Source organism: Cebidichthys violaceus, unplaced genomic scaffold (assembly GCF_023349555.1).
Source record: "Cebidichthys violaceus isolate CVI_PGR_0920_01 unplaced genomic scaffold, fCebVio1.0.p SCAF_14, whole genome shotgun sequence".
Lineage (NCBI taxonomy): Eukaryota > Metazoa > Chordata > Actinopteri > Perciformes > Stichaeidae > Cebidichthys > Cebidichthys violaceus.
Window position 1 is genome coordinate 15,797,908 of NW_027176307.1, and position 26,501 is coordinate 15,824,408.

Sequence of the window (26,501 nt, forward strand, 5' to 3'; positions counted from 1 at the left end):
TTCCCCTTTACTTTTCTAAAACCCTCGCTCCTCTCTCATCCTCTCCTCCCCTCTGGTCTACCACTCTTCCTCTGAAGCCCTCCCTCTTCCTGCCCTCCTCTTCCCGGCCGGCCAAACGAAGGCCTTCAGAAACAGACGTTGTTGTTGAATCTGCTCACGTTCAGCCTTCTGTGTTGTCATTTCCTTCTCTCTCCTCGAACCTTCAAAGGGGCTTTGTGGCGACAAGGGTCGACTCAGCACCCTCGTTGACACTTCCTTTCTTTTCTAGAGCTCCACCTGAATCACAGATGCCAGTTGTTGATGCACTGCTCCCTGAATACCACTTACTCCCTTTTGAAGAGTCCACTAACAATATATCAGAAGCTTTCAGAAGTTACTCAGAGAGTAATCGTCCCCTTGATACACAATTAGGCCCATCTGTCCATTCTGTTGGGATTCGTTTAGACTCCTCCTTTAGTCAAATTGAGCCAACTCCATCAGGATTATCTGTGGAGAATTTGGCGTCTAGTTCTGCAGTACTCACACCAGATTTACCCGCTCAAATGAGCCCAGCTCTGTCACAGTTGGAGTTGCATGACCCTGAGTTTGGTTCCTCAGAGGGCTTGTGGGCTTCTTCTCATTCTCTGTCAGGCAGTCTGTTCTTGGTTCATTCTGATCAGAGAGACTTGAGTGACATATTTACTCCGCCAGACGAGTGGCGTCCAGGGAATCGGTCCGACGTTGTCTTTACATCACTGCCAGCAGCTGTCATGTGGGCCTCTGAGCTCACCCCGGTTCTGCTGCAGGAAAATATTGATAGAACGCAATATTTACACTCGGCTCCTTCGTCTGCCATTTCTTCTTTGTCTTCACATCCCCGTCACCTTGACAACCTGTCGCTCACTTCATCTTCAGAGGCGCTTGCTGCCACAGTGATGCAAGTTGCTAGAGAGACAGAATGGATGGCGGGAGAGGAAACCGCATTGTCTTCCTCCCCTGATCCCCGAGCTGAGGAGCCTCTTCTCTTGGCTCAGACATCTTCATCTGGGTCACAAGATGTGAGCTCGGTTTTGGATGCAAGTGAGAAACTGAACGTGAGTCAGAACCCTGAAAATGCAGAGGCACATGTTGACGTTGGGGAGCTGCAGCTGCTGCAATCATCCCACTTCCTTTCCTTAGCTCTTACTCCCCCTCTACTGTCACCCTCCACTTTTTCTTCTCTTTCTCTTGCAGCAACCGTCACACCTCCTTTCCTTCAACTATCTCCCATCTATCCCGTCTCCTCCCTTGCCCTCTCCTCTTACATTGCCCCTTCTCTCTCTTCCTCACTCCCCGGCTGGATGGCAGTGTCTGCCAGCATGGAAGAGGCAGACATTGTCTCCTTGTTGCCCAGTTGGCCCACTGTTGGATTCCAGCAGCCCACATTGACCCAAACCCCCTTGGACAACCATTTAAAGTCCTTCCAAAGATCCACCACATATCCGTTAATCCAGCAACTCATCCCACTCAGCCAATCACTTCCCCTTTACAAAGCCTCCACACTCCCTGATGACAATTTAAAATCCAACCACTCAAAACCTTTTGTTTCTGCTGAAGAGAATGACAAGGACGAGATCTGGCAACCACTTGCAAACAACTCACCAACAGCAGATACTTCCAGGTTTGTCAGTGCTCAAGTATTGTTGCCTGAGGCCTCAAATAATCTCACTGCAGCTGGAAAACTGTCGCATCTCTCTGCTTTATTTGACCCTGCAGATGTTGTTCCAAAGATACATATAGCAGATGAACATGCCTCTGCTGTGGAACCGGTTTCTTCATCGGTGAGCATCAGTGACAATGACACTCTTTTAAATGCTCCGAATCCAGAAGCTCAATCATTTCTTGTTGAAACTACTTCCCCCGTCCGCTCTGCTGCAGCATCAACAAAACCCACCGGTGCTCCAGTTATTCAGAACCCCCTGCACACTTCTGGCCTCGATGTTTCCTCATCCGTGCCAGCTTCCAAACCCCCCACCGTCTCCTCAGGTCAAGGCTTCATTTCTGGGTTTGAGGCGCTCCCACCTCCTGCGAGAGACAACCACGCTCTAACCACAGCTGGCTTAAACTACGTCTCCATGTCAAATGCAACCACTGTTGTAACACTCAAAGACTCTCCTTCAGCGCCATTTGAAATGACAAACGCCACAAAGGCTAAAAAAACTCCGATAGAAAATGCAACTATGGAAGCATCTCAGGGGAACACAATGGGCAGCGAACAAACGTCACATCTCAGTGTAACTTCAAGCGCACCAGCAACGTCAACAGTAACCACTGCAAAGCCCAGTTTGAACCCAAGTGTGTCGAATCACAGTGGGAGTCAGCACTCGGGAGTGTTCATGAATGGGGCCGTGAGTCCAGACCACGGTTCCCCTACGCCCCCCAGGGTCTTCAACGCTCAGCATTTTATAGCCACAAAGAACTCCTCTCCAGCGGCTCCGTTGGAAGCAGTCAGTGTGTCAGCGATCAGTGGGGGCCTCAAACAGTTCACGGCACCTGGATCCCCAACTGTGGATTCAGCAGCCAAGCCCGCGTTGCCATGCCAATGTAAACAACGCTTTCATTTTACATGTCTGTGTGGACTGTCATCGGGGAACAGTATGTCATGCAGTAACAAAAAGAACTGTAGATGTAGAGAATCAAAACAACAATCATCCGTAATGACAGTAGCATGCACTGTAAAAAATATACAAATTACATGACAGTAACTTGTATTAAGTCTTAAAGTCTATTCATTCAAAACAGGTGAGAGATACACTAAAGTGTGTTTTCAGATTGTCATATATGGCCAAAAGTATATGGACACTTCACCTCGTTCATGTACTTTTAGTGTACGTTCGTGTTTGGTGTCTTAGCCGCTTCGACCGCTTCTAGTTGAAAACACTGAAACTGGTTTGAATGGGAGCGCGTCTCTGCAGCCAGGCTCCAAAATGTGGTGAAAAACTGATTCATGAAAATAGTTTTAAAGTCACATATTATCCAGGTGTCCACAGACTTTGAGCCATACAGTTTATTTATGCTTGATTCAAATATATATAGAAGCTGGTTGAGACTTTTTGGATGTTAGCAATCCGTTTGGCTGATAATGTCACTTTGTTAAAGATTTTAAGACTGAATACATGAATACGTTACTCATTGAGGTGGTGGGGTTTTGCAGCGTGGTGTTTGATTACCTGTTTTCAATCAGTAGCAAGTCTCAATCGTAGTTTTTGGTTCTGTTCGTACCGTAGTGGTAGATATTCATAGCTGTCGATCAGCTGAAGGGGTGGGATCGCCTCAGGTACCGGAGGCTGGTGATTGGTCCGTCATGGTTCTGGGTGCTCTGTAGGACTTTACAATGAAGATTATTTGTCCAATCAGACGGTAGTATTTAGCCTGGTACTTAGAAGTAAATGGATTGTCTTTCTTCCATTTTCTCTCCTCAATACCTCTCTATTTACTGCTCTCTCTCTTTTATCTGTCCATCATGACAAAAACACTTTCCGCCTCTGTCTTTTCCCCGAGTATCGGAAGTCCATCCAGCTTCCTGGTCGAGACGTCCTGCTCTGCTGCTCGTCCTCTCAGACAGTAAATAACAAACATAAATCACCTCCATTTTACAGACTGCTTTTAAAATACAGTCGAAATGTTTGCAACGACCAGCTGCTCCCAAAAAAAAACCCTCAGACAAACATATCAGGAAAGGTGTGCAGCTTGCAGAGTCTCCCACCAGAGCTGATGGAGTAGAAGTCTTTTAATAGATACCAGAGCGACACCTAGTGGCCGACGTGACGCTTAGCAGGAGAGCTGAGAGCCCTAAAAATGCCTCGTCATGGAAGATGAGATTTGTTTCATTTAAATAAGAGGTATAATGAGTCCACACTGCTGCTGGAGAAATGACACTTTCAATAACAACATTAGTTAACGGGAGAAGAAGAAGAAGATATCCACTTCCTCTTTGTCAGGATGGCTGATGAAAACTAAGCAAAATGTTTCAGCTTTGAGTCAGAAGTGATCACAGAGATCTTTGGAAAGAACATCTTCATCGAGTTTCATTCTAAACGTGTCAGAGGAAAAGAAACTGAATTTAAAAAAGTAACTTAACAACGAACCGACTAAATCCAACAGTTTAAAAATAAGAGCTTAAAAATAAAAAGAAGGAAATTTAAATACTAATCAATACTCCTTGGAAAGAACTTTTAACATGTAATCAGTTCACTAGTAGTCATTTAGTTTTCACTCGTGGAAATGTTTATTTAACATTTAAGAATTTATTTTTCAATACGATTTTCAACATAAAAGTCCAAAACGTTGTTACTTAATATTAAAAGTTATAGACTTTTTAAGGCGCTCAATAAATTATGTTTAATTCTTCAGAATAGAATCGTGTTTCCCTTTTAAACAGTGGATTTTATTAATAAGATGTGGGTTCTTTAGGATGAACTTCTGTATGTAGTTGAGCTGTCAGACTGCGTCCACACAGAAGAGTTGAATGTGTAAAATCCTTTAACTAGTGAAGGATGCAGTCAGATACTGGACCTCTAAAGCCTTGCTGTTGACTGAAACATCTTCAGCTCCTCACCATCACCTCACTAAAACTGGATTGTTACATAACTCAATTTGCTCCAATCATTTCCTGCTATGTGTCACAGAAAAAAGACTTCAAATATAATGTATGAAACTGTCCGTGCCAAATTAAGACTGAACTGTTATTTCCTCTCTCTCTCTCTCTCTCTCTCTCTCTCGCCCTCTCTCTCTCTCTCTCTGTCTCTCTCTCTCTGTCTCTCTCTCTCTCTGTCCTCTCGTCTTCTTCTGCAGAAGGTTTATTCTACCGGGTTTCTTTTGTGGTGGATGACGAGGCCGCGGCGCTGACCCACGCTGATGTGGAGCGAGCTGTGGCTCTGTGGGTAAGATGAGTTCTAGGTTAAAATGGCTTTACTCTTCTCATTGATGCACGTTCAGCCTTCAGTGGCCCCCAGATAGCATCCAGAGTGGACCACCTCCTTAAATGTGTTTCGCTGTTGAGTATTTACTTTTTATTGCACTTCTGTAACTCATGCAACACAGTCACCAGAAGAATATTGCCATTGTGCGTTTCTGTAAACCACGGGATACGCTGATGTTTCTGAACCAAAAATATGTTTCATAAGTAAGTTTCATATCAGCCTCATATCTCACGGGTTAGTTTTAGGCAACAAAACGAAACAATGTAACGAAACAACGTAACGAAACAACATAACAAAAAACGTCACGAAACAACGTCACGAAACAACGTCACGAAACAACGTAACGAAACAATGCAGCGCAGCAATGTATCGCAACAACGCAGCGCTACAATGTAGGGCATCAGCATAAAGATGTATCATCTATTTGGTAGATCCAGATAGGAACAGTCCTAAACTGTTACAAACATTTCAAATATAAAGTTTCCTCTTACCGTAACGCTCCAACAGCATAATTTGTGCAAACAGCGTGAACATTGAAATGCTGCGGACTGGACAGGGGGCCTACTTCCTGTGTACAAATCTAGAACAATATCACAAGAATCTTGTTTTATTGGTTGACTGATTGATTTGTTGTCTTCTTTCAGCTCAATCAAACCTTCCAGAACTGGACCCATGCAGTCTACGTAGACTCCATCAGGTAACAAGAGGTTTATCCAGAACAAACCAGAACCAGAAGGAACAACATCAGAGCTGTCAAATACTCTTTATTTATTACATATTTACAGCAGCATCTCTGATAACATAAATAACATCAGTAGAACTTTTTCATTGTGTCAAGGATGGACTGGTTAGAATTTGGTGGTCAAATGTCAATTGAGGTTTTTGGCCATAATTTATCAATTAAAATGCAAACTATGACAATTCCACACAAATGTCTAAAAGGATAAAGTCATGACAGTTTGGACAGACACAGTAAAGCTACTTTTATTTCAAAGCTGATAAAGTTTCTGATTTTTAAAGCTAGAAGTATCTGAGTTCAGGTATCAGTGACCTCACAGATGTATTTTGGTCATTTTGTACTCTTTGTACATACATTATAGTTTAACAATATTGAAAGCGCTCCCTGCTTTTCTCTGCAGTGTGCAGTCCGGGTTACAGAGCGGAGGAAACCCGACCAGGTCAAACATTTACATTTCTTATTTGTGTGATGTCATTGGGTCAGTTTGAAGTGTTTCCTCTCTTCAGACGTCTCCTTGGTTTGCGTGTTATGATCTTCATCTTCTTCTTCGTCTCTCGTCTCCAGCTACTCGTGCCGAGCTCTGCTGGTTTATTATTACAACACCAACGAGAGTCTGGGTGAAGCTGCTGTGTCCGCCAGGCTGTCCGGCAGCGAGGGACTCATGGGGGCCGGCCTGCAGGTCCACCAGGCCTCCACTGAAGTCTCTTTAATAGGTTAGAATCTGCACAGCCCTAGTTGATTCTGTCTCATTGGTATCTGTTTGTCTTCTTGTTTGTCTCTTTGGGGGACATCTTCATCAGATGTCTCGTCATCTTTTCATTGACTCCTGTTTCTCTTCTTCTGACAGAAAACTGTCCGGAGGAGAATCCGCTCCACTACCGCTGGCCCGAGAGCAGACCCACCGTAACCCGGTACCTGCCCTGCTTCCCCAACAAGGACCAGAGCACCTCCAGGACCTGGTAACACACACACACACACACACACACACATTCTAATCTACAGTATTGTGTGACAGCAGAACAGAAAAACTTAAGTACAATACTTGAGTAAATGTACTTAGTTACTCTCCACCACTGAGAAGCCGGCATGACAGCAAAGAGGTTGTGGGTTTGAATCCCTCCTTATGTTGGGATTCTACCTCTCTCGCTATGGAAGGCCGCAGCTCACGCTCTCTGCTGTACTTTTCGTCAACAGAGTCGTATCAAATAACCAGCTGGTTCCGATTTACAATCAAATCAAAAGATATTTAATAACAAACAGAAGCTATACAATTACAAACTGAATTACGCTATTAATAACAAAACAAACATGAAAGTGAGGCCCCGTCCGGGCCACGAGGCATGTCTGCATCATGGTCAGGAGGAGGTCTGATCCTGAGGCCCTGTCCGGGCCACGAGACAGATCCGTATATCTGCATCATGGTCAGGAGAAGGTCTGACTCTCCTGGGATTTACACTTCTTTGTCTCCCAAGAGTCACATTCCTCAGCCTATCGATCAGCTCCACGATTGGCTGAAATCTGATAAGCTCCTCCTTGGATCCTGACCCATTGTCCTGGGCAGACACCTCCGTCAACTACCTTCTTCCCCCGCAGATTTACACCTTCTGACATTCCTCAAACCCCCATCACAGACACTCAATATACATTCAATGACCTCACTCCTTGGTTTAACACTTCCTAAACACACTGTGACACATAATATCCAGCACTAGGAATGCTTTAAAACTTAGAATTCCTCACACTTAGCTCTTCTTACACTTTATGTTGACGTTGTTTCTCCTCTCTCTGTCTCAGTCTCATCAGTCCTCAGAACTTCTCCTCCTATTGGTCGGCTGCAGACGTCACCAACTGCACCGACATCGACACCATCGAGGTGTCTGCAGGTAACGCTCAGCCAACAGCCAATCAGAGCCTCCGACTGAGGTCTAACCCTATTTACTTTTTAATTTCTTTATGTTTGCAGTTTGAGAATAAAAACGAAATGTCAAGCATAAAGTACAACTTCCAGTACTTTTGGAAGGCATAAGAAAAAATAATAATTATTAAAAATAAAGACAAAATGTTTAAAATAAATTAGAAATATTAAGAATAAACAAACTTTGGAGAATAAATCTACTAATATAACTACTACATTAGAGCATGTATTAAAATGTTGACTCTATTCTTGACATTTCGACTTCTCAAAATGTAAAATAAAATAACCTCTCATTTGTGTTTAGATTTGTCCAATGAAGAAATATCACAGTAATTGATTTTAAGAATTTGATTCAAGATGAATGATGACAGATTAATCGTGTTCTTGTTATTGTCATATAGATTTTAGAATGAAACATTCTCTCTTTGTCTTCCAGAGAATGCAGCTGAGGTGGCGGTGCAGCTCGCCGTCATCACCAACAACGAGCTGTCCAATGAGGAGGTGGGACTGGTCGCTCTGAACACACTTCCTGTGAGGAAGAGCATCGCTGAACTCTTCATCTTCTCCTCTTCTTCCTCCTCAGGTGTCTAAAGTGGTGACGAAGGTGAAGCAGCTGGTGAACGTGGCGAAGATCAACAGTACGCTGGCGTCCACCGTCGTCACCATCATCTCCAACGTGATGAGCAGCTCGGAGACGGCGCTCGCTGCCACCTCCGAGAAGTACGGTGCACTCTACTGTAGACTCTACTGTAGACTCTACTCTACTCTACTGTATACTCTACTGTATACTCTACTGTAGACTCTACTGGATACTCTTCTCTATTCTACGCTACTGTATACTCTACTGTACTCTACTGTAGACTCTACTGTAGACTCTACTCTACTGTATACTCTACTGTATACTCTACTGTAGACTCTACTGGATACTCTTCTCTATTCTACGCTACTGTATACTCTACTGTACTCTACTGTAGACTCTACTGTAGACTCTACTCTACTCTACTGTATACTCTACTGTATACTCTACTGTAGACTCTACTGGATACTCTTCTCTATTCTACGCTACTGTATACTCTACTGTACTCTACTGTAGACTCTACTGTAGACTCTACTCTACTCTACTGTATACTCTACTGTATACTCTACTGTAGACTCTACTGGATACTCTTCTCTATTCTACGCTACTGTATACTCTACTGTACTCTACTGTAGACTCTACTGTAGACTCTACTCTACTCTACTGTATACTCTACTGTAGACTCTACTGGATACTCTTCTCTACTCTACGCTACTGTATACTCTACTGTACTCTACTGTAGACTCTACTGTAGACTCTACTCTACTCTACTGTATACTCTACTGTATACTCTACTGGATACTCTTCTCTACTCTACGCTACTGTATACTCTACTGTACTCTACTGTAGACTCTACTGTAGACTCTACTCTACTCTACGCTACTGTATACTCTACTGTAGACTCTACTGTAGACTCTACTGTATACTCTACGCTACTGTATACTCTACTGTACTCTACTGTAGACTCTACTGTAGACTCTACTGTACTCTACTGTACTCTACTGTATACTCTACTGTAGACTCTACTGTAGACTCTACTGTACTCTACTGTAGACTCTACTCTACTGTATACTCTACTGTAGACTCTACTGTAGACTCTACTCTACTGGATACTCTACTGTAGACTCTACTGTAGACACTACTCTACTCTACGCTACTGTATACTCTACTGTATACTCTACTGTAGACTCTACTCTACGCTCTACTGTAGACTCTACTGTATACTCTACTCTACTCTACTGTATACTCTACTGTATACTTTACTGTAGACTCTACTGTAGACTACTCTATACTCTACTGTACAATACTGTAGACTCTACTCTATACTCTACTGTACTCTACTGTATACTCTACTGCAGTCTACTGTACTCTACTGTAGTCTACTGTAGACTCTACTGTACTTAACTATAGACTCTACTGTACTCTACTGTAGACTCTACTGTAGACTACTGTACGTTACTGTAGACTCTACTGTACTCTACTGCACTTTATCTTCCCCTTCAGATTCACTGTGTCTCTGTATTCACTCATAGTCTTGGCTCCTCCCCCTCAGAGCTCTGAAGACAGTAGATGAGTTGGTTCAGAAGATCGAGTTCGATGGTCCGTCCATCAGCATCACCTCCAGACACCTGGCTGTGGGGATCTCCACCCTCAACACCTCCGTGTTCAACGGGACGTCCTTCAGCGCCTTCATACCTGCAAACACCTCTGACCCACAGGTAACCCCACCCACACACAGGTAACTCCACCCACATATAGGTAACTCCACCCATAGATACATAACTCCGCCCACAGACAGGTAACCCCACCCACAGATAGGTAACTCCACACCCACAGGTAACTCCACACTCACAGGTAACTCCACCCACTCACAGTTAACTCCACCCACAGATAGGTAACTCCACCCACACACAGGTAACACATTCTTCCTTTCCTCCCCCTCCTCTGTCCTTTTCTTCCTCCTCTCTCCCCTCCTCTCTCTCCTCTCTCCCCTTCCTCTCCCTCTTCCTCCTCCTCTGTCCTCTCCTCCATTTCCTACCCCCCTCCCCCCCAGATTGATTTCCAGTCAGAGATGACTCACCCTTTAGCTCAGGTGAGTCTTCCAGTGTCTCTGCTGTCCAGTATGTCCCTGAGTGAAGAAGACCGATCGTCTCTGTCCAGAATCAACTTTATGTTCTTCAGCAGCACAAACCTTTTCCAGGTGAGACCTCGTCCATAACCATCAATAAACCATCAATAAACATCCATAAACCATCAATAAATCATCCATAAACACGATCAATAACCAGAAGTGATGGTTGATGACGTGGTTGTAGAAGGAGCAGGACGGCCGCTCGTTGAACAGCTTTGTGGTGGCGAGCAGCGTTGGGAACCTGTCCATCAGAGACCTGAAGGACCCGGTGGAGATCCAGATCGCTCACCTCTCTGAACACCTACAGGTGTGTGTGTGTGTGTGTGTGTGTGTGTGTGTGTGTGTGTGTGTGTGTGTGTGTGTGTGTGTGTGTGTGTGCGTGCGTGTGTGTGTGTGTTGTAGATGGGTCATGTGATCACATTGTTACGTCGTCGTCTTTGATGCAGTATATTTAAAAAAAATTATATATTCTCTTTTTATTTTGGGACTTTTAGTTTTTGTGTATTTACTTTTTTCTTTTCAATTTCTTTTTGTCATTTAAATTTTTTTATTTAATTTTTATCTTTTTAATTTAATTAAATTTGTCATTTTTTTATTTATTTCTTTTCTTTTTCTCATCCTTGTATTGTTTTGTTATATTGTGTTTTGTGGTGAAGCACTTTAAACTTTATTTCATGATGAAAAAGATTTCACAGTGAAATAAATCACTCTTCTCTCCTGACAGACTCACCTGAATCCGGTCTGCATGTTCTGGGACTTCGGCATGAATGGTGAGTCCGTTAACGATCCTCTCTAGACGTTGTGTGTAACCGGTGATGGAGCTGTGTGGTAATACCTCTGTGCCGCCACCAGGTGGTGCTGGAGGCTGGAACGGAGACGGCTGCAGAGCCTCCGCAGAATCCACCAGCAACAGGACCGTCTGTCTGTGTGACCACCTGACTCACTTTGGCATCCTCATGGTACTTATTGCTCAGAACACAAAACCAAATCTTCTATAAACTACGTTCCTTAAGCTCTGCGTCTCTCCGTCTGCAGGACATTTCTGGAGCGTCGCCCCACATCGACCCGAAGAACAACAAGATCCTGACCTTCATCTCCTACATCGGCTGCGGCGTCTCCGCCATCTTCTCCGCCGCCACGCTGCTCACCTACGTCGCCTTCGAGTGAGTCCGCTGATGTACTGATGACGTAGAGAAATGCATCAGTGGAAACGTCACCGATGCTTTAGGCACTACAAGTGTAGAGGTAGAGAGGGTCGACCGGTAAGCGCGAGGTCGGCGGTTCGATCCCTGGCTGGAACGTGTCCTGTGCCGAAGTGTCCTTGAGCAAGACACTGAACCCCCAAATCGTAATTTAATTTAATAATATACCTAATGTAAAAATGACAATTATAAGAACGTTTAGGCCCAGGAGACACCTGGTCTGAAGCTGGAATTCTGCTTTTCCATGCTGCACTTTTGCAAACATACACAGCTTTATGTGTTTTATACTTTAATAAAGTGAGTGTCCACTAGGAGGCAGTGTCACGTTGTACAAAACACAATATGAAGAAAACGTAGAAGAAATCAGGAGACGGTGTAAACAAAGATCGGAACCTCTGATCGGTAGAAGCAGTTTAACTTCATCAATGAGACGTTTCTTTCCCTTTAAAAAAGCCTCCTGAAGGAAGCCAGACGTTGTGAATCGCTGGTGTAGTCCAACACCTCAGAGGATGAGGAGCAACCCGGACCGCAGGGAATCTCCCACAGCTCCTTGTGGAGAAGCTTTTTGGCGAGAAGTGTAACCCAGCGGTTGTTCACGTGGTTTCAGGAGGTGGCTGCGAAAATGTTGACGTGAAAATGAGCTCAAACCTCCAGAAAGTCTCAATTTCAACCACATCAACACTCTTCTTCTCCCACAGAAAACTACGGCGCGACTACCCGTCCAAGATCCTGATGAACCTCAGCACGTCCCTGTTGTTCCTCAACATGGTCTTCCTATTGGACGGCTGGCTGGCCAGTCTGGAGACCGATTGGCTGTGCCTGTCCGTGGCCGTCTTCCTGCACTACTTCCTGCTGACCACCTTCACCTGGATGGGGTTGGAGTCCATCCACATGTACATCGCTCTGGTCAAAGTCTTCAACACCTACATCCGCCGATACATCCTCAAGTTCTGCATCGTGGGATGGGGTGAGGGCCTCAAACTAAGTTTCAGTTTATTGTTAGCACTGAATGAAGTTGAAGTGACTTTCTGAATCGCAGGGCTGAAAATGAGATAAACATTCAGTTTGAGTCCAACACGGACTAGAAGAGTACGGACCGAAAGACGATGTCCGAAGTGAGTGAATTGCGTAGAAGAAGTGGAAGTTGTTAGAGTTAGAAGAGACCTGAAAGGAAGTGAAGTGTCAGTCGAATTAAAAGGAGACAAGTCAGTTGACGAGTCGAATGAAGTCTAAATGTCAGTTGAGAAGAAACAGACGAAAGCAATTGAAGGATAAAAGATTGAAAGTTGAAGTGCCAGTGGAAGAGTATTAAAGCAGCTTGTTTGTGTGTGTGTGTGTGTGTGTGTGTGTGTGTGTGTGTGTGTGTGTGTGTGTGTGTGTGTGTGTGTGTGTGTGTGTGTTGCAGGTCTCCCTGCAGTGTTGGTGGGGATCGTTGTTGCCGTGGATAAATCCTCTTACGGCCTGCAGGAGTACGGCAGAGGAGAGTCAGGAGAGGGATCCTCAGAGTTGTAAGTACTGAATACAGAGAGACAACATGGTCGAGTGAAGTACTTGTAACATGTACTTTTATATGGAAAACTTATTTGTCTCAAAGGTTTTGTCAGATACAATAAAACATCTTGTGTGGGCAAACAAAGTAACATGAAGTAACAAACAAAGTAACATGAAGTAACAAACAAAGTAACATGAAGTAACAAACAAAGTAACATGAAGTAACAAACAAAGTAACATGAAGTAACAAACAAAGTAACATGAAGTCGCTCCTTTCAGAGTCAGTTAGAGTTAAACTTTGATCTTCAACACTAACATCAATGTGTTCAAAATCAACCCTCTGCAATACAAAGACTTCCTGCTTCATATATGCTGTAATGTGTTTTATATTGTATTGAAAAGGTGTGACTTACAGACACCACCTTGAGAGAGGACTTCCTGTCTGTAGCAGGTCACAGGGACACGCTTCATACATGTCAGTGACGTGTGAAACCACAATGACTAGAAGACTTGTTAGTGTCAGAGTCAGACCACAACGACTAGAAGACTTGTTAGTGTCAGAGTCAGACCACAATGACTAGAAGACTTGTTAGTGTCAGAGTCAGACCACAACGACTAGAAGACTTGTTAGTGTCAGAGTCAAACTGCAACGACTAGAAGACTTGTTAGTGTCAGAGTCAGACCACAATGACTAGAAGACTTGTTAGTGTCAGAGTCAAACCACAACGACTAGAAGACTTGTTAGTGTCAGAGTCAGACCACAATGACTAGAAGACTTGTTAGTGTCAGAGTCAGACCACAATGACTAGAAGACTTGTTAGTGTCAGAGTCAGACCACAACGACTAGAAGACTTGTTAGTGTCAGAGTCAAACTGCAACGACTAGAGGACTTGTTAGTGTCAGAGTCAAACTGCAACGACTAGAGGACTTGTTAGTGTCAGAGTCAGACCACAATGACTAGAAGACTTGTTAGTGTCAGAGTCAAACCGCAATGACTAGAAGACTTGTTAGTGTCAGAGTCAGACCACAACGACTAGAAGACTTGTTAGTGTCAGAGTCAAACTGCAACGACTAGAGGACTTGTTAGTGTCAGAGTCAGACCACAATGACTAGAAGACTTGTTAGTGTCAGAGTCAAACCACAACAACTAGAAGACTTGTTAGTGTCAGAGTCAAACCACAACGACTAGAAGACTTGTTAGTGTCAGAGTCAAACTGCAACGACTAGAAGACTTGTTAGTGTCAGAGTCAAACTGCAACGACTAGAGGACTTGTTAGTGTCAGAGTCAAACTGCAACGACTAGAGGACTTGTTAGTGTCAGAGTCAGACCACAATGACTAGAAGACTTGTTAGTGTCAGAGTCAAACCACAACAACTAGAAGACTTGTTAGTGTCAGAGTCAAACCACAACGACTAGAAGACTTGTTAGTGTCAGAGTCAAACCGCAATGACTAGAAGACTTGTTAGTGTCAGAGTCAGACCACAACGACTAGAAGACTTGTTAGTGTCAGAGTCAAACTGCAACGACTAGAGGACTTGTTAGTGTCAGAGTCAGACCACAATGACTAGAAGACTTGTTAGTGTCAGAGTCAAACCACAACAACTACAAGACTTGTTAGTGTCAGAGTCAAACCACAACGACTAGAAGACTTGTTAGTGTCAGAGTCAAACCACAACGACTAGAAGACTTGTTAGTGTCAGAGTCAGACTACAACGACTAGAAGACTTGTTAGTGTCAGAGTCAAACCACAACGACTAGAAGACTTGTTAGTGTCAGAGTCAAACTGCAACGACTAGAAGACTTGTTAGTGTCAGAATCAGACTACAACGACTAGAAGACTTGTTAGTGTCAGAGTCAAACTGTAACGACTAGAAGACTTGTTAGTGTCAGAGTCAAACTGCAACGTCTAGAAGACTTGTTAGTGTCAGAGTCAGACTACAACGACTAGAAGACTTGTTAGTGTCAGAATCAGACTACAACGACTAGAAGACTTGTTAGTGTCAGAGTCAAACCGCAACGACTAGAAGACTTGTTAGTGTCAGAGTCAAACTGCAACGACTAGAAGACTTGTTAGTGTCAGAGTGAAACTACAATGACAAGAAGACTTGTTAGTGTCAGAGTCAAACTGCAACGACTAGAAGACTTGTTAGTGTCAGAGTCAGACCACAATGACTAGAAGACTTGTTAGTGTCAGAGTGAAACTACAATGACAAGAAGACTTGTTAGTGTCAGAGTCAGACCACAGCAACTAGAAGACTTGTTAGTGTCAGAGTCAAACTGCAACGACTAGAAGACTTGTTAGTGTCAGAGTGAAACTACAACGACTAGAAGACTTGTTAGTGTCAGAGTGAAACTACAATGACAAGAAGATTTGTTAGTGTCAGAGTCAAACTGCAACGACTAGAAGACTTGTTAGTGTCAGAGTCAAACTGCAATGACTAGAAGACTTGTTTGTGTCAGAGTCAAACCACAACGACTAGAAGACTTGTTAGTGTCAGAGTCAAACTACAATGACTAGAAGACTTGTTAGTGTCAGAGTCAAACCACAATGACTAGAAGACTTGTTAGTGTCAGAGTCAGACCACAACGACTAGAAGACTTGTTAGTGTCAGAGTCAGACCACAACGACTACAAGACTTGTTACTGTCAGAGTCAAACCACAACGACTAGAAGACTTGTTAGTGTCAGAGTCAGACCACAACGACTAGAAGACTTGTTAGTGTCAGAGTCAGACCACAATGACTAGAAGACTTGTTAGTGTCAGAGTCAGACCACAACGACTAGAAGACTTGTTAGTGTCAGAGTCAAACCACAACGACTAGAAGACTTGTTAATGTCAGAGTCAGACCACAACGACTAGAAGACTTGTTAGTGTCAGAGTCAGACCACAATGACTAGAAGACTTGTTAGTGTCAGAGTCAGACCACAATGACTAGAAGACTTGTTAGTGTCAGAGTCAGACCACAACGACTAGAAGACTTGTTAGTGTCAGAGTCAAACTACAACGACTAGAAGACTTGTTAGTGTCAGAGTCAGACCACAACGACTAGAAGACTTGTTAGTGTCAGAGTCAAACCACAACGACTAGAAGACTTGTTAATGTCAGAGTCAGACCACAACGACTAGAAGACTTGTTAGTGTCAGAGTCAGACCACAATGACTAGAAGACTTGTTAGTGTCAGAGTCAGACCACAACGACTAGAAGACTTGTTAGTGTCAGAGTCAAACTACAACGACTAGAAGACTTGTTAGTGTCAGAGTCAAACTACAACGACTAGAAGACTTGTTAGTGTCAGAGTCAAACTGCAACGACTAGAAGACTTGTTAGTGTCAGAGTGAAACTACAACGACTAGAAGACTTGTTAGTGTCAGAGTGAAACTACAATGACAAGAAGATTTGTTAGTGTCAGAGTCAGACCACAACAACTACAAGACTTGTTAGTGTCAGAGTCAAACTGCAACGACTAGAAGACTTGTTAGTGTCAGAGTCAAACTGCAATGACTAGAAGACTTGTTTGTGTCAGAGTCAAACCACAACGACTAGAAGACTTGTTAGTGTCAGAGTCAAACTACAATGACTAGAAGACTTGTTAGTGTCAGAGTCAAACTGCAATGACTAGAAGACTTGTTTGTGTCAGAGTCAAACCACAACGACTAGAAGACTTGTTAGTGTCAGAGTCAAACTACAATGACTAGAAGACTTGTTAGTGTCAGAGTCAAACCACAACGACTAGAAGACTTGTTAGTGTCAGAGTCAGACCACAATGACTAGAAGACTTGTTAGTGTCAGAGTCAGACCACAACGACTACAAGACTTGTTACTGTCAGAGTCAAACCACAACGACTAGAAGACTTGTTAGTGTCAGAGTCAGACCACAACGACTAGAAGACTTGTTAGTGTCAGAGTCAGACCACAATGACTAGAAGACTTGTTAGTGTCAGAGTCAGACCACAACGACTAGAAGACTTGTTAGTGTCAGAGTCAAACCACAACGACTAGAAGACTTGTTAGTGTCAGAGTCAGACTACAACGACTAGAAGACTTGTTAGTGTCAGAGTCAAACCACAACGACTAGAAGACTTGTTAGTGTCAGAATCAGACTACAACGACTAGAAGACTTGTTAGTGTCAGAGTCAAACTGTAACGACTAGAAGACTTGTTAGTGTCAGAGTCAAACTGCAACGTCTAGAAGACTTGTTAGTGTCAGAGTCAGACTACAACGACTAGAAGACTTGTTAGTGTCAGAATCAGACTACAACGACTAGAAGACTTGTTAGTGTCAGAGTCAAACCGCAACGACTAGAAGACTTGTTAGTGTCAGAGTCAAACTGCAACGACTAGAAGACTTGTTAGTGTCAGAGTGAAACTACAATGACAAGAAGACTTGTTAGTGTCAGAGTCAAACTGCAACGACTAGAAGACTTGTTAGTGTCAGAGTCAGACCACAATGACTAGAAGACTTGTTAGTGTCAGAGTGAAACTACAATGACAAGAAGACTTGTTAGTGTCAGAGTCAGACCACAGCAACTAGAAGACTTGTTAGTGTCAGAGTCAAACTGCAACGACTAGAAGACTTGTTAGTGTCAGAGTGAAACTACAACGACTAGAAGACTTGTTAGTGTCAGAGTGAAACTACAATGACAAGAAGATTTGTTAGTGTCAGAGTCAAACTGCAACGACTAGAAGACTTGTTAGTGTCAGAGTCAAACTGCAATGACTAGAAGACTTGTTTGTGTCAGAGTCAAACCACAACGACTAGAAGACTTGTTAGTGTCAGAGTCAAACTACAATGACTAGAAGACTTGTTAGTGTCAGAGTCAAACCACAATGACTAGAAGACTTGTTAGTGTCAGAGTCAGACCACAACGACTAGAAGACTTGTTAGTGTCAGAGTCAGACCACAACGACTACAAGACTTGTTACTGTCAGAGTCAAACCACAACGACTAGAAGACTTGTTAGTGTCAGAGTCAGACCACAACGACTAGAAGACTTGTTAGTGTCAGAGTCAGACCACAATGACTAGAAGACTTGTTAGTGTCAGAGTCAGACCACAACGACTAGAAGACTTGTTAGTGTCAGAGTCAAACCACAACGACTAGAAGACTTGTTAATGTCAGAGTCAGACCACAACGACTAGAAGACTTGTTAGTGTCAGAGTCAGACCACAATGACTAGAAGACTTGTTAGTGTCAGAGTCAGACCACAATGACTAGAAGACTTGTTAGTGTCAGAGTCAGACCACAACGACTAGAAGACTTGTTAGTGTCAGAGTCAAACTACAACGACTAGAAGACTTGTTAGTGTCAGAGTCAGACCACAACGACTAGAAGACTTGTTAGTGTCAGAGTCAAACCACAACGACTAGAAGACTTGTTAATGTCAGAGTCAGACCACAACGACTAGAAGACTTGTTAGTGTCAGAGTCAGACCACAATGACTAGAAGACTTGTTAGTGTCAGAGTCAGACCACAACGACTAGAAGACTTGTTAGTGTCAGAGTCAAACTACAACGACTAGAAGACTTGTTAGTGTCAGAGTCAAACTACAACGACTAGAAGACTTGTTAGTGTCAGAGTCAAACTGCAACGACTAGAAGACTTGTTAGTGTCAGAGTGAAACTACAACGACTAGAAGACTTGTTAGTGTCAGAGTGAAACTACAATGACAAGAAGATTTGTTAGTGTCAGAGTCAGACCACAACAACTACAAGACTTGTTAGTGTCAGAGTCAAACTGCAACGACTAGAAGACTTGTTAGTGTCAGAGTCAAACTGCAATGACTAGAAGACTTGTTTGTGTCAGAGTCAAACCACAACGACTAGAAGACTTGTTAGTGTCAGAGTCAAACTACAATGACTAGAAGACTTGTTAGTGTCAGAGTCAAACTGCAATGACTAGAAGACTTGTTTGTGTCAGAGTCAAACCACAACGACTAGAAGACTTGTTAGTGTCAGAGTCAAACTACAATGACTAGAAGACTTGTTAGTGTCAGAGTCAAACCACAACGACTAGAAGACTTGTTAGTGTCAGAGTCAGACCACAATGACTAGAAGACTTGTTAGTGTCAGAGTCAGACCACAACGACTACAAGACTTGTTACTGTCAGAGTCAAACCACAACGACTAGAAGACTTGTTAGTGTCAGAGTCAGACCACAACGACTAGAAGACTTGTTAGTGTCAGAGTCAGACCACAATGACTAGAAGACTTGTTAGTGTCAGAGTCAGACCACAACGACTAGAAGACTTGTTAGTGTCAGAGTCAAACCACAACGACTAGAAGACTTGTTAATGTCAGAGTCAGACCACAACGACTAGAAGACTTGTTAGTGTCAGAGTCAGACCACAATGACTAGAAGACTTGTTAGTGTCAGAGTCAGACCACAATGACTAGAAGACTTGTTAGTGTCAGAGTCAGACCACAACGACTAGAAGACTTGTTAGTGTCAGAGTCAAACTACAACGACTAGAAGACTTGTTAGTGTCAGAGTCAGACCACAACGACTAGAAGACTTGTTAGTGTCAGAGTCAAACCACAACGACTAGAAGACTTGTTAATGTCAGAGTCAGACCACAACGACTAGAAGACTTGTTAGTGTCAGAGTCAGACCACAATGACTAGAAGACTTGTTAGTGTCAGAGTCAGACCACAACGACTAGAAGACTTGTTAGTGTCAGAGTCAAACTACAACGACTAGAAGACTTGTTAGTGTCAGAGTCAAACTACAACGACTAGAAGACTTGTTAGTGTCAGAGTCAAACTGCAACGACTAAAAGACTTGTTAGTGTCAGAGTGAAACTACAACGACTAGAAGACTTGTTAGTGTCAGAGTGAAACTACAATGACAAGAAGATTTGTTAGTGTCAGAGTCAGACCACAACAACTACAAGACTTGTTAGTGTCAGAGTCAAACTGCAACGACTAGAAGACTTGTTAGTGTCAGAGTCAAACTGCAATGACTAGAAGACTTGTTTGTGTCAGAGTCAAACCACAACGACTAGAAGACTTGTTAGTGTCAGAGTCAAACTACAATGACTAGAAGACTTGTTAGTGTCAGAGTCAAACCACAACGACTAGAAGACTTGTTAGTGTCAGAGTCAGACCACAACGACTAGAAGACTTGTTAGTGTCAGAGTCAGACCACAACGACTAGAAGACTTGTTAGTGTCAGAGTCAGACCACAACGACTACAAGACTTGTTACTGTCAGAGTCAAACCACAACGACTAGAAGACTTGTTAGTGTCAGAGTCAGACCACAATGACTAGAAGACTTGTTAGTGTCAGAGTCAGACCACAATGACTAGAAGACTTGTTAGTGTCAGAGTCAGACCACAACGACTAGAAGACTTGTTAGTGTCAGAGTCAAACCACAACAACTAGAAGACTTGTTAATGTCAGAGTCAGACCACAACAACTAGAAGACTTGTTAGTGTCAGAGTCAGACCACAATGACTAGAAGATTTGTTAGTGTCAGAGTCAGACCACAATGACTAGAAGACTTGTTAGTGTCAGAGTCAGACCACAACGACTAGAAGACTTGTTAGTGTCAGAGTCAAACTACAACGACTAGAAGACTTGTTAGTGTCAGAGTCAGACCACAATGACTAGAAGACTTGTTAGTGTCAGAGTCAAACTACAACGACTAGAAGACTTGTTAGTGTCAGAGTCAGACCACAGCTCCGCCTTGTTGCACGTTTTTGTTTAATCCATAACTTCAATAAATCGATGGATCAATTGTTTACACATCAGAAATAGAGGGGGGGGGGGGGGGGGTTAGGGTGGAGATACATCAACAGCGTTCTTTAGCTCTTATTCTTTTTTGAGATTTACTTATTTATTTTACTTTTACTGGTTGAATATTAATTGTACTTGTTTTGTTTTTTACTGATGTAATCCTGCAAATGTCTCCGCTGTGGGACTAATAAAGTACTACAGAGAACTACAGAGAACTACAGAGAACTACAGAGTACTACAGAGAACTACAGAGTACTACAGAGCTTAATCATAAGCTCTAATAATTAACTTATACCTCAAGCTCACGGCGATGTAACAACATAAAGAACAAATAATCCACAAGACCATGAAGACCTTTTGAATCCTTACAGTGTGTGTGTGTGTGTGTGTGTGTGTGTGTGTGTGTGTGTGTGTCCTCTCTCCTCAGCTGCTGGATCCAGAACTCCGTGGTCTTCTACACCACCGTTGTGGGTTACTTCTGTCTGGTGTTTCTGCTCAACGTGGCCATGTTCATCGTGGTGATGCTGCAGATCTGCGGCCGCAACGGCAAACGCAGCAACCGCACGCTGAGAGAGGAGGTAAAGTAACATCTAGGAACAACCATCTCCACCGGGAGGAGGAGCTTCTCTACCACCTCCTCCTCCTAGTAATGTCTCTTCTACCTATCAGTCTAAAAGCAAAAACAAGAAAAAGGCAGAGAGGTAATAAGATGAATAAGGTGAAATGAAGCGAGCAGCATGTATAACCTGAATACTGACGGTAACGTAACGAAAGGAGGACCTCCTCTGATGGCCAGCAGTGATGTCACGGGGCTCACCTGTACAGACAGGTGAGAGGTTCAACCACCGGAGCTCAGCGAACACTAGATGTTCAGGGTGACCTGACACGGAGTGAATTAAACGTAACACTCCGCATCGAGCATTAAACGTCTTAAGATCGAACATATCGATGTGAAAGTCTCCTCTTCTTCTTCTGTGGTGCTCCAGGTTCTACGTAACCTGCGCAGCGTGGTCAGCCTCACCTTCCTGCTGGGGATGACGTGGGGCTTCGCTCTGTTCTCCTGGGGGCCCGTCAGCCTGGCCTTCATGTACCTGTTCGCCATCTTCAACTCGCTGCAAGGTGATTCATTACGACACAATCACCTGATTTATGGATTCATTACGACACAATCACCTGATTTATGGATTCATTACGACACAATCACCTGATTTATGGATTCATTACGTCACAATCCTCTGATTTATGGATTCATTACGACACAATCACCTGATTTATGGATTCATTACGTCACAATCCTCTGATTTATGGATTCATTACGTCACAATCACCTGATTTATGGATTCATTACGTCACAATCACCTGATTTATGGATTCATTATGACACAATCACCTGATTTATGGATTCATTACGTCGCAATCACCTGATTTATGGATTCATTACGACACAATCACCTGATTTATGGATTCATTACGACACAATCACCTGATTTATGGATTCATTACGACACAATCACCTGATTTATGGATTCATTACGACACAATCACCTGATTTATGGATTCATTACGACACAATCACCTGATTTATGGATTCATTACGTCACAATCCTCTGATTTATGGATTCATTACGACACAATCACCTGATTTATGGATTCATTACGTCACAATCCTCTGATTTATGGATTAATTACGTCACAATCACCTGATTTATGGATTCATTACGTCACAATCACCTGATTTATGGATTCATTACGACACAATCACCTGATTTATGGATTCATTACGTCACAATCACCTGATTTATGGATTCATTACGACACAATCACCTGATTTATGGATTCATTACGACACAATCACCTGATTTATGGATTCATTACGACACAATCACCTGATTTATGGATTCATTACGTCACAATCCTCTGATTTATGGATTCATTACTTCACAATCACCTGATTTATGGATTCATCACGTCACAATCACCTGATTTATGGATTCATTACGTCACAATCACCTGATTTATGGATTCATTACATCACAAACATTAGTTTTTATGGAGTTATTCTTAATTCTATATGCTGTGTGTAACATATAATAATAATCATAATTTATTCTCTCTGCAGGTCTGTTCATTTTTATCTTCCACTGCGCTCTGAAAGAAAACGTCCAGAATCAGTGGAGACGATACCTCTGCTGTGGACGCTTCAGACTGTCAGACAACTCAGGTATCTGTCTCTCTGTCTCTCTCTCTCTCTGTCTCTGTCTCTCTCTCTCTGTCTCTCTCTCTGTCTCTCTCTCTGTCTCCCTCTCTCTCTCTCTCTCTCTCTCTGTCTCTCTCTCTCTCTGTCTCTCTCTCTGTCTGTCTCTCTCTCTCTCTCTCTCTCTCTCTGTCTTTCTCTGTCTGTCTCTCTCTCTCTCTCTCTGTCTCTCTCTATCTCTGTCTCTCTCTCTCTCTCTCTCTCTGTCTCTCTCTGTCTCTCTCTCTCTCTCTCTCTGTCTCTCTCTGTCTCTCTCTCTCTCTCTGTCTTTCTCTCTGTCTCTCTCTCTCTGTCTCTCTCTCTGTCTGTCTCTCTCTCTCTCTCTCTCTCTCTCTCTCTCTGTCTCTCTCTCTCTGTCTCCCTCTCTCTCTCTCTTTCTCTCTCTCTGTCTGTCTCTCTCTCTCTGTCTCCCTCTCTCTCTCTGTCTCTCTCTCTGTGTCTCTCTCTCTCTGTCTCTCTCTCTGTCTCTCTCTCTCTCTCTGTCTGTCTCTCTGTCTCATGTAGAACAGTGACTCAGACTCAGGTCTCTTAGGGGGTCTTGTCTAATCCGTCTGCAGGACTCCGTCCAGATTCCCACGACAGCGTCTCTTTATTAAATATTAAACCTCGGTCAGCTCATAAAGAGATTGTGTCTTCATCCTCTCTGCTTTCATTCCAACCATTCCAGCTGGAGTTCATCTTCATGAATTTGAATGTCTAATGTCATCATGCAGACCTTTTATTGAATCGATCCAATATGTGTATTTCACTGCGCTCTGTGCTTCTGCGTCGTGGATAAACTGCTGAACGTTAAAGTCAAACACGATGCAGCAGTCATAAAAACATAATATATAATATATCCCACTCCAAAAGTTACCTGGGCAGCGTTTTATATCTTCTGACGTCAAGAGAACAAACTGTGGATGAAGTCCTCTGTCATCTGCAAATGTTATACTTCTCTGGCTTTTATTTTGAAAGGGAAGGACAGAAGCAGTGGATCTGGTCTGCGCTGCCTTTGACACGAGTTCAATTGTTTTTACAAATAACAAAAGGAGTTGAAAGATAAATAAAGCATAAATCAAAACAACAACAACAAAGGGGTCCATCAAAGGAGGAGCCAAACATCTGGAAGTTCTTCTTGTCGTGTTTTTATTTGAAATGTCCTCACATGAGACTGGACCGATCAGGCTGAAGACATCATCATGTAGTTATGTAGTTATTAAATGGTGTAATCATCCATGACAGAAGGAAGGAGGGACTTAGAACAAAGCCTGTCCTGTGGACAAACGTCCTCTGATCATTGAGGACATGGTGGCTGATCTTTGTCTCTGTCTCTCATCAGACTGGAGTAAGACGGCCACCAACAACACCAAGAAGGTGAGCTCAGACAACCTGGGCAAGTCTCTGTCCTCCAGCTCCTTCGGCTCCACCACCGCACACTGGACCTCCAAAGCTAAAGCTACGCTAAACCCCTTCACCAAGAGACACAGCAACACAGGTGAGACACACACAGGTGAGACACACACAGAGACACACACAGGTGAGACACACACAGAGACACACACAGGTGAGACACACACAGAGACACACAGGTGAGACGCACACAGGTGAGACATGCAGAGAGACAGGCGAGACACAGAGACACATGGGTGAGAAACATAATGCATCATAATACATCATTATACATCATAATACATCATTATACATCATAATACATAATTATACATCATAATACATGCTGTATATTCAGATAACACAATAGTGTTAAAGGTAACAACAGAGCTGATTATTGATGATTGTGTCTTTAAACCACAGAGATGAAATATGTAAATATGTAATGTCTGCTCCCTCGTTGACGTCCGTGTGTCTACCTCTGTGTTTGGTGTGTAGAAAGCTCTTCCATCCAATAGCGAGAGTGGAGGAACCGACGGAGGTAAAGCTTGAAGCTGATTGGCTGATTGACTTCCTGCTTCCGGCATCATGTGATCCGCTCTGTGTTTCCCATAATGTGTTGGCGGTCAAAGCGGATCTGGAGGGTTTTAAATTCAAACATTTAATCAGACGATTAAAAATAAAAACACTTTGCCGGCAGACATTTTGGGAAAGCAGCCACTGTGTGCTGTGATTGGCTGGTCACTGTGATGTCATACAAGGCCACGCCGTGTTGTTCTCCAGCCTGAGGCATGTCGGGGGGGGGGGGGACCCATTGACACACCACTAAAGCTACAACTCCGCCCACCCGGAGTGCCTCAGGGTGCAAAAACAAGCGCCCCCGACAGACTGCATCCAGCTAACGCCCGCCGTGTTTAACTGTGTTTGAGTCAGAGCAGAGTAACCGGCTAACGCTGAGTCAGCAACTCATCCAATCACCAAATGTTGATGACGAACAGACGTGTCATGAAGTCCTGTTTTAGTCGAAGGAGATTCATAAAAAGCTTTGACAAGCTTTGTTTTCCCTCCTCTTGACTTCCATTCATTCATTTTATTGACCGGTTGAGCTCATTCAAATTCAATTGCATGCTTCTTTTTTTTTCTTTTCTAAAATATATCTGCTCTATAAATCACAAGTCTCTGTTCTCCTTTCAGAAGAAATGAGAAACCAAGTGAAATACTAATAATGCTAATAATATGTGTTATTATTGTTATTTATTGACTTCATTTGTACAACACTTTAATGCAAAAATGAAGAGTCCAGTTATTTATGAAATAAAGATTTAAAACAAGAATCAGGCCCCAAACAAAAATACATATATATACAACAATAAATAAAACATTTAATGAAAACATCCAGCGCTTGTGAAGTTAGGTCTGTTGATGTGCTAAGCCACGCCCCTTTAAAGCTCATTGGTCAATCTGGTAGCAATCACACCAATCACGTCTCAAAAATGGGTTTTTCACTCAAAGGGAATAGAGCTGGATATCGGGACTAAGTTTCCTCTAAATCTTATAAATCAATAAAGTTGCAGTGTAGCAGGTCTGACTTTTCAAAGTTGACCTTCACTATAGCGCCCCCATCAGGCTGATTTGCCTCATTTTTGTTGAGCAGCATTTGTACACAACTTCCAATCATCTGTAATGTTCCATCTCACATCTGAATGTTTCTGCAGAAGAACACTAGATCAACAGAAACACTAAAGGGTGTCAGCCTCTTCGGGGCTTGAACCTCTAAAGTACCAAAGACAGAAAAGGATTAACACAAAGCCAGATTCAAAATCAAGTGTTTGTATTTTCAGTCACGCACCTGATGCACCTAAACATAAACTACCGCACCGTTTATGAGGTGACCCGTGTTCACGATGAAGGAATATGTCGCCACGTGTCGTTTTATCACTTTTAATATTTTCTTTTGGACGACAAACGGAGCTCTGTGGCCCACAGGTGAGCATTGTCTGCGAGTTGATTTAGCTCTTTCCATGAGATAATAAATCAATAGATGAATAAAACCACGTCAGCCTGTAACTGAATTATGTTGTCAAGTCTGGCGACGCTTCAGAGCCCCGACACCTTGACATGCTGAAATGGGCACTAACAGCGCC

At 43.1% G+C, this 26,501-nt stretch overlaps 1 protein-coding gene across 1 annotated transcript in view; it reads left to right on the forward strand.

Annotated features, from left to right (window-relative positions):
* adgrg6 (adhesion G protein-coupled receptor G6) overlaps nt 1-26,501 on the forward strand; it is a 74,531-nt gene that overhangs the window by 43,022 nt on the left and 5,008 nt on the right. The window contains exons 11-30 of the mRNA XM_068709118.1: nt 4,813-4,901; nt 5,585-5,637; nt 6,080-6,118; nt 6,244-6,392; nt 6,527-6,638; nt 7,474-7,562; nt 8,031-8,095; nt 8,178-8,314; nt 9,724-9,889; nt 10,225-10,371; nt 10,487-10,609; nt 11,027-11,072; nt 11,155-11,261; nt 11,338-11,465; nt 12,203-12,471; nt 12,910-13,012; nt 21,160-21,310; nt 21,719-21,851; nt 22,852-22,953; nt 24,308-24,463. Coding sequence (XP_068565219.1) covers nt 4,813-4,901; nt 5,585-5,637; nt 6,080-6,118; nt 6,244-6,392; nt 6,527-6,638; nt 7,474-7,562; nt 8,031-8,095; nt 8,178-8,314; nt 9,724-9,889; nt 10,225-10,371; nt 10,487-10,609; nt 11,027-11,072; nt 11,155-11,261; nt 11,338-11,465; nt 12,203-12,471; nt 12,910-13,012; nt 21,160-21,310; nt 21,719-21,851; nt 22,852-22,953; nt 24,308-24,463 — 2,364 coding nt within the window. The remainder of the gene's footprint in view (nt 1-4,812; nt 4,902-5,584; nt 5,638-6,079; nt 6,119-6,243; nt 6,393-6,526; nt 6,639-7,473; nt 7,563-8,030; nt 8,096-8,177; nt 8,315-9,723; nt 9,890-10,224; nt 10,372-10,486; nt 10,610-11,026; nt 11,073-11,154; nt 11,262-11,337; nt 11,466-12,202; nt 12,472-12,909; nt 13,013-21,159; nt 21,311-21,718; nt 21,852-22,851; nt 22,954-24,307; nt 24,464-26,501) is intronic.